The 13,670-nt window shown below is 43.3% G+C and overlaps 1 protein-coding gene across 5 annotated transcripts in view; it reads left to right on the top strand.

Annotated features, from left to right (window-relative positions):
- The window catches only part of LOC106581250 (kinase suppressor of Ras 1), a 62,779-nt gene extending 49,599 nt beyond the window's left edge, over window positions 1-13,180 (top strand). For 4 of the 5 annotated variants that reach the window (XM_045703882.1, XM_045703885.1, XM_045703884.1 and 1 more), the window contains 14 exons: window positions 54-115; window positions 235-332; window positions 479-659; window positions 1,607-1,648; window positions 2,140-2,197; window positions 2,379-2,436; window positions 6,153-6,407; window positions 8,900-9,096; window positions 9,306-9,402; window positions 9,504-9,643; window positions 9,802-9,933; window positions 10,171-10,306; window positions 11,009-11,142; window positions 12,134-13,180. In XM_045703882.1, coding sequence (XP_045559838.1) covers window positions 54-115; window positions 235-332; window positions 479-659; window positions 1,607-1,648; window positions 2,140-2,197; window positions 2,379-2,436; window positions 6,153-6,407; window positions 8,900-9,096; window positions 9,306-9,402; window positions 9,504-9,643; window positions 9,802-9,933; window positions 10,171-10,306; window positions 11,009-11,142; window positions 12,134-12,212 — 1,669 coding nt within the window. In that variant the 3' untranslated portion in view covers window positions 12,213-13,180. The remainder of the gene's footprint in view (window positions 1-53; window positions 116-234; window positions 333-478; window positions 660-1,606; window positions 1,649-2,139; window positions 2,198-2,378; window positions 2,437-6,152; window positions 6,408-8,899; window positions 9,097-9,305; window positions 9,403-9,503; window positions 9,644-9,801; window positions 9,934-10,170; window positions 10,307-11,008; window positions 11,143-12,133) is intronic. The other variant, XM_045703883.1, reaches the window with a different exon arrangement.
- Window positions 13,181-13,670: the final 490 nt, after the last annotated feature.

Below are 13,670 nucleotides of genomic sequence, written 5' to 3'. Positions count from 1 at the left end.
CTTTCATTTGTTCACAAGTCACTCTGCTCCTCCACTGTCTCCTCTGCTTCCAGGTTAAAGTGCCATAACAAATGTACCAAAGAAGCCCTTCCCTGCAGGATATCTTTTCTTCCACGTAAGCCCTGGTCCATTCCTGCATACAAACGACAAAAAATGCACAATGTAATTATCTTTTTCCCGATACATCCCAAGAATGTCAATTTAGTACTGAATCATTGTTCTCTTATTTTTCAGTCCCGCAAATCCGCCGAGCAGAATCTGTACCATCCGATATCAATAATCAAATTGACCGTACGGCAGAGTTACCAATCCAGTTTGGCACTTTACCTAAGGTGCTAACCAAAAAGCTGGAAAAGTGTTTTAGCATACGTGTGTATGTGTATTAATGTGTATTAATATTAATATCACCATACATGGAACCTCTAATTTGTCCTGAATGTTATTTTATGAAACCTTTCTGTTGAAAACCCTCTTTCAGGACTACCCTTCCATGCTGAGCCAGATGGATTCCAGCAGTAACCCCTCCTCCACCACTTCCTCTACACCCTCCTCGCCCACCCCCTTCCAGCAGAGCAACCCCCCCAGCGTCACCGCCACACCGCCCCCCAATCCCTCGCCCGGACCCCTGGGGACCCGAGACAGCCGATTCCACTTCCCAGGTCCTCACAATGACAGGCCTTTACAGGCCCAAGCGCTCTTCACAGGCCCAAGCGCTCTTCACAGGCCCAAGCGCTCTTCACAGGCCCAAGCGCTCTTCACAGGCCCAAGCGCTCTTCACAGGCCCAAGCGCTCTTTACAGGCCCAAGCGCTCTTCACAGGCCCAAGCGCTCTTTACAGGCCCAAGCGCTCTTTACAGGCCCAAGCGCTCTTTACAGGCCCAAGCGCTCTTCACAGGCCCAAGCGCTCTTCACAGGCCCAAGCGCTCTTCACAGGCCCAAGCGCTCTTCACAGGCCCAAGCGCTCTTCACAGGCCCAAGCGCTCTTTACAGGCCCAAGCGCTCTTTACAGGCCCAAGCGCTCTTTACAGGCCCAAGCGCTCTTTACAGGCCCAAGCGCTCTTTACAGGCCCAAGCGCTCTTCACAGGCCCAAGTGCTCTTTACAGGCCCAAGCGCTCTTTACAGGCCCAAGCGCTCTTTACAGGCCCAAGCGCTCTTTACAGGCCCAAGCGCTCTTTACAGGCCCAAGCGCTCTTTACAGGCCCTAGCGCTCTTTACAGGCCCAAGCGCTCTTTACAGGCCCAAGTGCTCTTTACAGGCCCAAGTGCTCTTTACAGGCCCAAGCACTCTCTAGATTCCTACCCTGTTCCACTAGCATTTCACTCCAAAGCAACACTTCTCCAGTATCTCTCACAGGCATCCACCCCAAAGACTCTAGATTCCTACTGTGTTCACCTCAATCACAACACTTAACTCCAAATCTACCCTAAGCCAGTAATAGCACATCTCTAATCATATTCCAATTCCTAATTACACTTCATTTGCTATTTTACCACTAATCATATCCTATTATAACATCTCCTTAACTGCTTGTGGCTTATCTAACCCAATCATATCGCTCTCTCCTGTCTATTTTCCTCTGGTGGTTGTTTCTCCTCTTGTCCTTTAGCTGGCTGTTATTTACAACCTAGACAACAGTTTATCTTCCCTGGTGAGTTAACACTGAGTTAACACCGCTCCCTCCCTGTGTGTCCTGTAGTTCTGCCCAACTAGTACAGTACCATCCCCTTATCATGTTCCCTCTCTCCCCATTTTGCTTTGCTGCAGTGGCATACTATGACTCATGCTATGTTGTGGGAGGGGTCATGGGGGATTTGTGTCACCTTGGGCACTGCTGCAATGGCATGTTGTCGTCTGCCACTGTAGTTTATTACAAGCTTTTAGCAGAGCCATAATATTACAATGCTGATAGCTTTGGCTTTTATAGTGCATGCCTGCCCTCTGGTAGACAAAGAGGTGAACTGACTGGCTGTGCTGCTTGGCGCTGTGCATGGTTTGACAGAGTTAGAGGCAGCCATCACAATTTAGAGAATATATGCTCTGAAGTGCAGTGAAGATAGATTGGCTTAGTCACATAATAGTTGTACTATGAATCAGATATTTGTGTTCCTTTGCTGAACAACCTCATTGTTCCACACACAGACGTTTCCTCTTCACCGTATCCTGTTGAACTAAACTCTGAAGGCCACCATGGCACTGGGTAAGAGGCAACAGCATTTAATGACAAAGTCACTGTAGAGTCCGAGTCAAGACCATTTAAAATGCTGTGGTTTTTAACCCACATTGTCTACTGTAAGTCCACCATATTTACCATATTTTCTACTAGACAGGGTTAGGTTAAAGTTAGAAACCCCTGTTTATGGTGATGCTTGTCCCCACAGAGATACACAGCAGCTGGCCCAATTAGAACCTCCATCTCAGGGACAGGAAGGAGGATCGGTGAGTACCCAAAATCCCTAGGGGCAGAAATATAATAATAATAATAATAATATTAATAAATTACATTTGTAAAGCACTTTTCATTATACAACAATAATCTCAAAGTGCATAAAATTAAATAGAAAATAGAAAAATAGTTTAAAAAGAAAACAAATATGTACAGTGCATTCAGAAAGTATTCAGACCCCTTGACTTTTTCCACATTTTGTTAAATTACAGCCTTATTCTAAAATGGATTAAAAACAATTTTTTTAATCCTCATCAATCTACACACAAAACCCCATAATGACAAAGTGTAAACAGTTTGTTTGAAATTTTAGCAAATTTATTAAATCTAAAAAACAGAAATACCTTATTTACATAAGTATTCAGACCTTTTGATATGAGACTCAAAATGTTGCTCAGGTGCATCCTGTTTCCATTGACCATCCTTGAGATATTTCTACAACTTGATTGGAGTCCATCTATCAATATAAGATCCAACAGTTGACAGTGCATGCCGTAGATTGTCCGAGAAGCTCCATGACAGGATTGTATCGACGCACAGATCTAGGGAAGTGTACCAAAATATTTTTGCAGCATTGAAGGTCCCCAAGAACACAGTGGCCTCCATCATTCTTAAATGGAAGAAGTTTGGAACCACCAAGACTCTTCTTAGAGCTGACTGCCCGGACAAACTGAGCAATTGAGGGAGAAGGGCCTTGGTCAGGGAGGCGACCAAGAACTCGATGGTCACTCTGACAGAGCTCCAAAGTTCCTCTATGGAGATGGGAGAACCTTCCAGAAGGACAACCATCTCTGCAGCACTCCACGAATCAGGCCTTTATGGTAGAGTGGCTATACGGAAGCCACTCCTCAGTAAAAGGCACATGAGTTGGAGTTTGCCAAAAGGCTTATAAAGGACTCTCAGACCATGAGAAACAAGATTCTCTGGTCTGATGACACCAAGATTGAACTTTTTGGCCTAAATGCCAAACGTCACGTCTGGAGGAAACCTGGCACCATCCCTACGGTGGAGCATGGTGTTGGCAGCATCATGCAGTGGGGATGTTTTTCAGCGGCAGGGACTGGGAGACTAGTCAGGATCGAGGGAAAGATGAATGGAGCAAAGTATAGAGAGATCTTTGATGAAAACCTGCTCCAGAGCGCTCAGGACCTCAGACTGGGAAGAAGGTTTACCTTCCAACAGGACAACGACCCTAAGCACACAGTCAAGACAACGAAGGAGTGGCTACGGGACATGTCTTTGAATGTCCTTGAGTGGCCCAGCAATGCTCCCCGTCCAACCTGACAGAGCTTGAGAGGATCTGCAGAGAAGATTGGGAGAAACTCCCCAAACACAGGTGTGCCAAGCTTATAACGTCATACCCAAAAAGACTCGAAGCTGTAATCACTGCCAAAGGTGTTTCAACAAAGTACTGAGTAAAGGGTCTGAATACTTATGTAAATGTATCTGTTTTTATCATTAATACGTTTTCAAAAATGTCTAAAAAACAGTTTTCGCTTTGTCATTATGGGGTATTGTGTGTAGATTGATGAGGAAAACAAATTAATTTTATCAATTTTAGAATAAGGCTGTAATGTAACAAAATGTGGACAAGTCAAGGGGTCTGAATACTTTCTGAACGCTCTGTATATCTAACCATATCATGAAAGCAACAATCAAAGTCTAGGAGAAGGGTAGGCCAGCTGATGAATCTTACGACCACAACAGTCTGAACAGCCCTGAGGTTATCAGGGAGGGAGTTCCACAGGCATGGTGCTTGGGAGGAAAAGGCACAGTCCCCCATTGTGTGGAGCCTGGTCCTGGGGGCATGGAGGAGTTTAGCGTGGCTTGAACGTAAGGGGCGTTTAGGTTCATGGGGGAGAGTAGGTCTGACAGGTAGGTGGGTCAGATGCCATTTAGGGTTTTTTAGACAAGGAGGAGAATGTTCAAATAAATTATTTGAGGAACTGGTAGCCAATGGAGATCAGCAAAGATGTGGATGATGTGGGCAGAATTTTTTGTTTGTGTCAGAATCCTTGCAGCACTCTTTTGGATGAGCTGTAGGTTATTAATTGAATTTGCAGGCAGTCCCCCAAGTATTGTGTCCCCATAATCAATTCTGGAGAAAATGAATGCATGCATTAGCTATTCTGCGTCAGATTTGGTGAGAGAGGGTCTTAGGCGGGAGATGTTCTTCAGGTGAAAGAATTACGTTTTACAGACGTGACTAATGTGGGTATTGAAGGAGAGAGCATTGTTGAATTTCACACCCAAATTATTGATGACTGAGGCGAGGGGGATGATGTGGCCAAGTATGGCAGGGCAGTTGCTGCAGGGCGGATGCTGCAGGTCAGATGCTGCAGGGCAGATGCTGCAACAATGATCTGCTGGAGGATGTCTGTCAGCATTGCCTCTGCCTTGTTGCTGTTGAGTTGGAGGAAGTTGTTCTGCATCCAAGAATTGCCTTCTTCCAGACAGATGGACAATGTTGACAGAGCAGATGTTGTATAAGGCGTTGTTTTAATGCACACCTGTGTGTCGTCTGTGTTGTAGTGGAAATGGACACTGTGCTGTCTGAAGAGCTGGCCAAGTGGGGGCATGTAGAGCAGGAAGAGGATAGGTCCTAACACCTACCATTGCAGGCTATGATGGACTCCTCTGATCTTGCCTCACTGAGGGTGACGTACTGCTTGCGGTTAGAAAGGAGGAGTTAAACCAGTTTAGGGCAGTCCCAAAGATGGTAGTGTGCTGTCTGAGGGGCTGCACTAGAATGGTTTGATCTACTGTGTCAAAAGCAGCACTGAGGTCCAGAAGAATCAAGATGGTGGGGGATCCTGTATCTGCAGCAATGAGCAGGTCATTTACAACCTTCACCAGGGCTATCTCAGTACTGTGCATGAGCCTAAAGCCAGACTGGAGAGCTTCATAAAGCTGGTTAGCACTGAGGTGTGACTGAAGCTAAGTTGCCAGTATGTTCTCCATGGCTTTAGATAAAAATGTGAGGTTGGAAATAGGCCTGTAGTTTGAGAGGAGGTCTTGGTCAAGGGATGGTTTCTTGAGCAAGGGGGTGATGACAGCGATGTTGAACAGTGACGGCACCTGCCCAGTATGGAGAGAATTGCTGAACAATTTGAGAGCAGCTGAGTATGTTTTGAACAGTGATGTTACAATAGGGTCGTGGGGGCCACTGGTAGTCTTCATTTTATTAGATGATTTCTACCACAGCAGCAGGTGAGACTAGAGCTAAATCACTTAGAGGGGGGTCAGATATGGGTGGTGGGTTAGGAGCCAGAGTGGGGTTGAGGTTGGAGAATACAATGTTCTTTTGAATGGTGTTGATTTTAGCCTTGAAGAACTCAGGAAATCGGTTGCATTGTTCGGTACTTTTTGAAAAAGTGAAAGAGAAAACAGTTCAATTTTTTGAGATTGGGAAACCACCCAGCAGCATAACCTGATCAAGTGACAGTTCTCTAGTCTAGTTAATTATGTGGTGCAATGATACGGACGGGACCATTTTACCATATAGAGAACTTACTCTGTTTGGGTTTCAGTTTTTATTCCGATCTCTCTACTTGTGCTGTTGTGTGCAGATAAACCGGCAAAAAAAATCGAATAGACTTCTGAAACTGATTTCCAGAAATTTGCAATTACATGGAATACCGGCCTAAATGTATGTTTTGTTTGGATTGACATGACACAATTTGTGCATGCTTTGTCTCTGTGTATTCAGGAAGAGGAGGCAGAAGAGGAGGAATACCTAGGAGAGGAGGATGAGGGAAATGGTAGCAGGGAGAGCAGAGAGAAGGGCCACACAAACGGAGAGTGTGATGGGGATGAGTTAGAGGACCTGCCCAGCTACCGGGGCAGGATGGCCGGGGGCCGATGGAGGGGACCCATCTCCCGTAAGGCCAGTCAGACCAGCGTGTACCTGCAGGAGTGGGACATCCCCTACGAGCAGCTGGAGCTGGGGGAGCTCATTGGCAAGGTGAATGGCTACAGCTTAACAAAGTGTTAAATATACAGTACCAGTCAAAAGTTTAGACACACTTACTCATTCAAGGGTTTTTCTTTAATTTTACTATTTTCTACGCTGTAGAATAATAGTGACGACATCAAAACTATGAAATAACACATATGGAATCATGAAGTAACCAAAAAAGTGTTGAAGGTCAGTAAATTTGGAAAATTAAGAACTTTCAATGTTTCTTCAAGTGCAGTTGCAAAAACCATCAAGCGCTATGATGAAACTGGCTCTCATGAGGACCACCACAGGAAAGGAAGACCCAGAGTTACCTCTGCTGCAGAGAATAAGTTGATTAGAGTTACCAGACTCAGAAATTGCAGCCCAAATAAATGCTTCACAGACTGTTCAGAGGAGACTGTGTGAATCAGGCCTTCATGGTCGAATTGTGCAAAGGAACCACTACTAAAGGACACCAATAATAAGAAGCGACTTGCTTGGGTCAAGAAACACGAGCAATGGACATTGGACCGGTGGAAATCTGTCCTTTGGTCTGGAGTCCAAATGTGATATTTTTGGTTCCAACCACCGTGTCTTTGTGAGACGCAGTGTAGGTGAATGGATGATCTCCGCATGTGTAGTTCCCACTGTGAAGCAAGGAGGAGGTGTAATGGTCTGGTGGTGCTTTGCTGGTGACACTGTCTGATTTATTTAGAATTCAAGGCACACTTAACCAGCATGGCTACAAGCAATATGCCATCCCATCTGGTTTGGGCTTAGTGGGACTATCATTTGTTTTTCAACAGGACAATGACCCAACACACCTCCAGGCTGTGTAAGGGCTATTTGACCAAGAAGGAGAGAGATGGAGTGCCGCATCAGATGACCTGGCCTCCACAATCACCCGACCTTAACCGAATTGAGATGGTTTGGGATGAGTTGGACCGCAGAGTGAAGGAAAAGCAGCCAACAAGTGCTCAGCATATGTGGGAACTCCTTCAAGACTGTCGGAAAAGCATTCCAGGTTAAGCTGGTTGAGAGAATGCCAAGAGTGTGCAAAGCTGTCATCAAGGCAAAGGGTGGCTACTTTGAAGAATCTAAAATATATTTTGATTTGTTTTAACACTTTTTTGGCTACTACATGATTCTGAATGTGTTATTATTTAGTTTTGATGTCGTCACATTTTATTATACAATGTAGAAAATAGTAAAAAGAAAAACCCTGGAATGAGTAGGTGTGTCCAAACTTTTGACTGGTACTGTACACTCAGTGGTCAGTTTATTAGGTACACCACCTCGTTGACGAAAATGGTTCGCTCCTACAGACAGTGAGTGACGTGGCCATGGCTTGCTTTATATTGCAGGCAGGCATCGAGTGTATCTACACAGAGGTGGGGTAGTAGCAGTGGTGGAAAAAGTACCCAATTGTCATACTTGAGTAAAAGTAAAGATACCTTAAAAGAAAATTACTCAAGTAAAAGTGAAAGTCACCCAGTAAAAAGTCTTGTAAAAGTCTAAAAGTATTTGGTTTAAAATGTACTTAAGTATCAAAAGTAAATGTAATAGCTAAAATATACTTAAGTACCAAAAGTACAAGTATAAATAATTAAAAATTCCTTATATTAAGCAAACCAGACAGCACGATTTTCTTGTTTTTTTAAATTTACAGATAGCAAGGAGCACACTTCAACACTCAGACATCATTTACAAACGAAGCATTTGTGTTTAGTGAGTCTGCCAAATCAGAGGCAGTAGGGATGTTCTCTTGATAAGTCTGTGAATTAGACAATTTCCTGTCCTGCTAAGCATTCAAAATGTAACTAGTACTTTTGGGAGTCAGGGAAAATGTAAGGAGTAAAAAGTACATTATTGTCATTAGGAATGTAGTGAAGTAAATGTTGTCAAAAATATAAGTAGTAAAGTACAGATATCCCCAAAAAACAACTTAAGTAGTACTTTAAAGTATTTTTACACCACTGGGTAGTAGGGCTCATATTCAAGTGAATTGGTATCTGCATGTGTAACACGGGTCGTATAAGGGGACCAAGGCGCAGCGTGTGGAGTGCTCATACTTTACTTTAATGAAAACTCTTAAACAAAAACAACAAAACAACAGCCAACAGTTCCGTCAGGTATACTAACAAAACGGAAAACAACTACCCACAAACACAATAGAAAAAACCCCAACTTAAATATGATCTCCAATTAGAGGCAACGAGGACCAGCTGCCTCCAATTGGAGATCAACCCAAAAAACAACAACATAGAAATAGAAAAACTAGAACTTAAACATAGAAATAGAAAACATAGAAAACCACCCAAAACACCCCCTGTCATGCCCTGACCTACTTTACTATAGAAAATGACATCTTACAAGGGTCAGGACGTGACAGCATGTCTCCTTTTTAAAAAAAAAGGCCAATGGATTCAATTCGAGTTCCTTGAAAAGTAAGATAAAAAAATAGGCTTCAGGGTAGCTAATAACACAAGTGCCCATACTGTACCTCCCTATTCCAGGGCCGTTGGGGGAAGGTGCATAAGGGGCGCTGGCATGGAGAGGTGGCCATCCGGCTGCTAGAGATAGATGGTAATAACCAGGACCACCTGAAGCTGTTTAAGAAGGAGGTGATGAACTACAGGCAGACCCGCCATGAGAACGTGGTCCTCTTCATGGGAGCCTGCATGGCCCCGCCACACCTCGCCATCATCACCAGGTTAGGGGGAGGGAAGGGGGAAAGGGAGGTGGGGATGGTAAGGGAATTGAGCAGGGAAAAGCTGGAACCCTTGAATCAATCTATGAGAAGTATTAAAATGTGTTTTGGTTTAACAAATGAGGAAACCAGGAAAGGCTTTGTTTTGAGAAACGAGATGACCCAGTTTTCACTCCCTTTCCCCCCTGACATTTCCTCTTGTTTTCTCTCAGTTTCTGCAAAGGTCGGACACTATTCTCTGTTGTAAGAGATGCCAAGAACACACTAGACATCAACAAGACAAGGCAGATTGCTCAGGAAATTGTTAAGGTGTGGTATTACTGTTATAACTTCTCTTTAATTGTAAGTACATTGTAAGCAGCCCACTCTTCCTTTCACTGAAAGTGACTAAACTCTGACCTCTTCCTCAGGGTATGGGCTACCTTCATGCTAAAGGAATTGTTCACAAGGACCTGAAGTCCAAGAATGTGTTCTATGACACAAACAAAGTGGTAATCACAGACTTTGGTCTTTTTGGAATGTCCGGAGTGGTACAAGAGTACCACAAGAGGTAAGCAAAAAAACTCTTTGTAAAAAGTTGAACACTCTGAGAAGCATACTTCTATACCTTTTGAGTCCAGATGAAAGATCAAAAGTGTACGTTTCTCCATCTGTGGGTGTCTGTTTGTGTGTCTGGGTCTGTGTGTGTGTGTCTGTGTGTGTGCCCAGGCGAGAGAACGAACTAAGGCTCCCTCATGGCTGGATCTACTACCTGGCCCCTGAGATCGTCCGCAGGATGGGTACTGGGAACCATGAGGACCGCCTGCCTTTCTCTCATGCTGCAGACGTCTACGCCTTTGGGTGCACACCATTTCTGGCCATCTTATATCCTGCCATAATAATAATACTGCATTTACTTAAATATAGGACATCTGAATGCTTTTAGAAAATTTTGCTCAAAACAAACAACACTGGATTTATGGGGGATACATACATAAATCGGTTGAAATGTGGCTCCCCATGAAATGAATGTGTATATGCTGTTTGTATACAAGGTTAAGACTGAGGGGCTAACCATACAGTATATTTCACCCCCAGCACCATTTGGTACGAGCTGCAGGCCCGTGGCTGGCCACTCACCAACCAACCGGCAGAGGCCACCATCTGGCAGGTGGGCAGCGGTGAGGGCATCAAGAAGGTCCTGGCAAAGGTCAGCCTGGGCAAGGAGGTCACGGTAAGGTCAAAGAGCAGTTTGTGACAGTGTGATGTCCTCTGGGAAGCTTAGTGTACTGTATTGACATGATAATAAACCAAACAATATTATTCTCAGTGTGCGAGTGATATCATTAAAACAGACTGACATCGTACTACCAGAGCCAAAACCTTTGATGAATGGGTTATCAAATAAAATAAAATGTTATTGGTCACATACACATGGTTAGCAGATGTTAATGCAAGTGTAGCGAAATGCTTGTGCTTCTAGTTCCAACAGTGCAGTAATATCTAACAAGTAATCTAACAATTCCCCAACAACTACCTAATACACACAAATCTAAAGGGGTGAATGAGAATATGTACATATAAGTATATAGATGAGCGATGGCTGAGTGGCATAGGCAAGGAGCAGTAGATGGTTTAAAATACAGTATATAAATGTGATATGAGTAATGTAAGATATGTAAACATTATTAAAGTGGCATTATTTGAAGTGGCATTGTGTAAGTGACTAGTGATCTATTTATTAAAGTGCAGTGATGGGGTCTCAATGTAGGCAGCAGTCTCTCTGAGTTAATGATTGCTGTTTAGCAGTCTGATGGCCTTGAGATAGAAGCTGTTTTTCAATCTCTCGGTCCCAACTATACATCTACGTTGTGTGTATAGCTATAATGATGGATGTAGGATTACATAAATACCCCCCCCCCCCCCCGTACTGTAGGAGATACTGTCTGCCTGTTGGTCCTTCAAGCCAAAAGAGCGTCCCTCCTTCACCCAGCTGACTGACATGCTGGAGAAGCTGCCGAAGCTCAACCGCAGGCTCTCTCATCCAGGACACTTCTGGAAGTCAGCCGAGTATGTATCCTAAAGACCAGGATCCCATTTGACATATACTGTATATACTCACTGTATATATTTAAAATACTTCTCCTATGTCTATGGGGATGCAACTCCTGAATGCATTGGGTTCACTCATGGCTCACAATGTACCTGTTGATCCCTCTCCCTCCAGTGATGTCACATTGGATGGAGCCGGGAGATGTTTGTATGAGGGGGTGTTTGTATGAGTGGGTGAATAAGAATGTGTTTATGGTGGAGGGGTGTAGCCCTCCGATAAACCTGGGCCTACTGTATGTTTTTTTGTAAGACCTTTGATTTAAATAACTAAAAGGGATGACTGTGATACAAATCACCAGCTTTATATACAGTTGTCTTCAATAGGACATTTTTGCTAAAAGATAGACATTTTATCATTTTTAACTAAAGGTTGAACAGGACAAAAGGTGAAATAGCCTGTTGAAACTGTTTGGTTTGTGACTGTTCATTTCAGAGCTGATTGTTTTGATTCCCTAAATCTGTCCATGTTCTAAAAGAGAGGATACTTTATAATAGCACCACCCCCTACCCCTCTCCCTGTCTCTATGCTGTCCATCTCTGTGGGCAGTGATTGGAGGCTTGAGTGTCCCACCTCTCCTGTGTCCCCCTTTCTGTGAATATTTCTGTCATACCTCTCTCTCTTGACATCTCTGTTTGGGTCTCACTCACTCACTCCCTCCCTCCCTCTCTTCTTCTCTGGGCGCCGCTGCTCTCTCCTGGATGACCACTGACTGACTCCACCTGTTCCTGCTCCACTTCACCCTCCCTGTCTCCCTTGGACCCCTCCTTCTCCACCTCCTCTTTACTGCCAACCCCCTCAAACCCCCTTCCCAACACCAACGTTTGTTTCCCCATATCATTTTTTTTCTCTTCCGTGAACATCTTCTCCTATTGATTCATCCCTCCTCCACTCCTCTCCTTGATCTATCCCATCTTACTTTCTTCTTCTCTCCTTGCTCTCCGTGTGAAGGCCCTGGGTTCATCATCATTGCTTGCGGGACCATTGCAGTAAGGGCCTGCAGTCTCGCTGCCCCTACATATACAAATAACACATCTCTCAGTGGCAACTTGTGCTTATCAATTCTAAGGAATAGCCTGTTTGGTATTAGATTCAGAGGAATTCAGAGGAATGGACTACCCTGCATAATGACATCAACTGGTATCACAGCCAATAGAGTAACCAATATATAGAGTAATGTATCTTAGTCAACTTGCTAAATGTACCATAATGCACTGCCTGGGTTGTTTGTTAGTTTGTTGTTCTTTGCCTAACTGTAGTTCATGTATTGACATTTTGGTACTAGTAGTGGCGCAAACAGTCTAGTCTAACCGCTTGCTTTCTTTAAAATGTTCCTCTCTCTCTCTCACGCTCGCTCTCTCTCACGCTCGCTCTGTACTCTCTCTCACGCTCGCTCTCTTCTCTCTTTTCCTCTTTCTCTCTCTCTTTTTCTGTCTCTCACCCTTCAACTTAGTTCTAGCCTTCAGTATGCAAGAGGAAGTAATACTATGAGGTTCAATGTCAAATGTTGATTTGCCTCTTGTGCACTCTTTGTGTGCCTGTGTCAGCATGCCCTGTGTGTGTGTGTATAGGGACATGTGTGCATGCTTGTTTGGTTGGTTGCTGAATGTAATGTGCTGGACATCCAGAGGTTAACCCTGTGAAAGATTGTAGTGATTGAATGTTAGCAGTGATAACAACACAAATATAAATGTATCCAATATATAAATATATATAGAATTGTTTTATTTAATGTACAGATAACATTTATTTTATTATGTGTACAAAGTCTTTATATTACATTGTACGTTACATTATAGGTACTTCACATCTAATTATGTAGAGCTTTAAAACCTATTTTTCCCTCATAAAACACCATGTAAACAAATTGTACATTACTTAAAGATGGGTTGATGGTTTTTATGTAATAAGAATGTATATTTTTGTACAGATTGTGGCTACACTCTGAAAGAGTTTCTGGTTTCCTCAGTGAAAGACGATAAAACTAAACTCACGTAATTTGGTTCTGTGTCTTGTTTTGGAATGCTTACAACAGTTTGAATGTATGATCAGTTAGATAAAAAAAGGTATCACTTTACATTAAGGATATATTAAGCAGCTAAATTACAAGCACACAATTCCCACTAGACACCATTTATACAGTTGATTTATTTCCAAGTGTTTGATTTGATTTAAAGGGGCAATCTGGGATTCAAAACTTTGACCTCAAATATGGGTGCCAGTGACTCACCAGTTCCCAGAAGAGAGAGGATGATTTAGAAAACAGACATGTTCTTGACTCCCATGATGACCTGCACTATGGTGGTCTTCTGGTGGTCTCAATACACTTCTGCTACTGATATGCAGGATTACATCAAAAAGTGTCATGCAATATACAGTATGTGTAAAATGTCAGTACAAACGTAGTACATGATTATTTATCTTGTAGAACATTTTCTAACAAATACAAATGAATGTGTGTATTTGTGGCATTATTACTAAAACACCA

The sequence above is a fragment of the Salmo salar genome, chromosome ssa20, assembly GCF_905237065.1.
Source record: "Salmo salar chromosome ssa20, Ssal_v3.1, whole genome shotgun sequence".
Lineage (NCBI taxonomy): Eukaryota > Metazoa > Chordata > Actinopteri > Salmoniformes > Salmonidae > Salmo > Salmo salar.
Note: the sequence above shows the minus strand (reverse complement) of the source record. Positions and strands in the feature narration are given on the sequence as shown.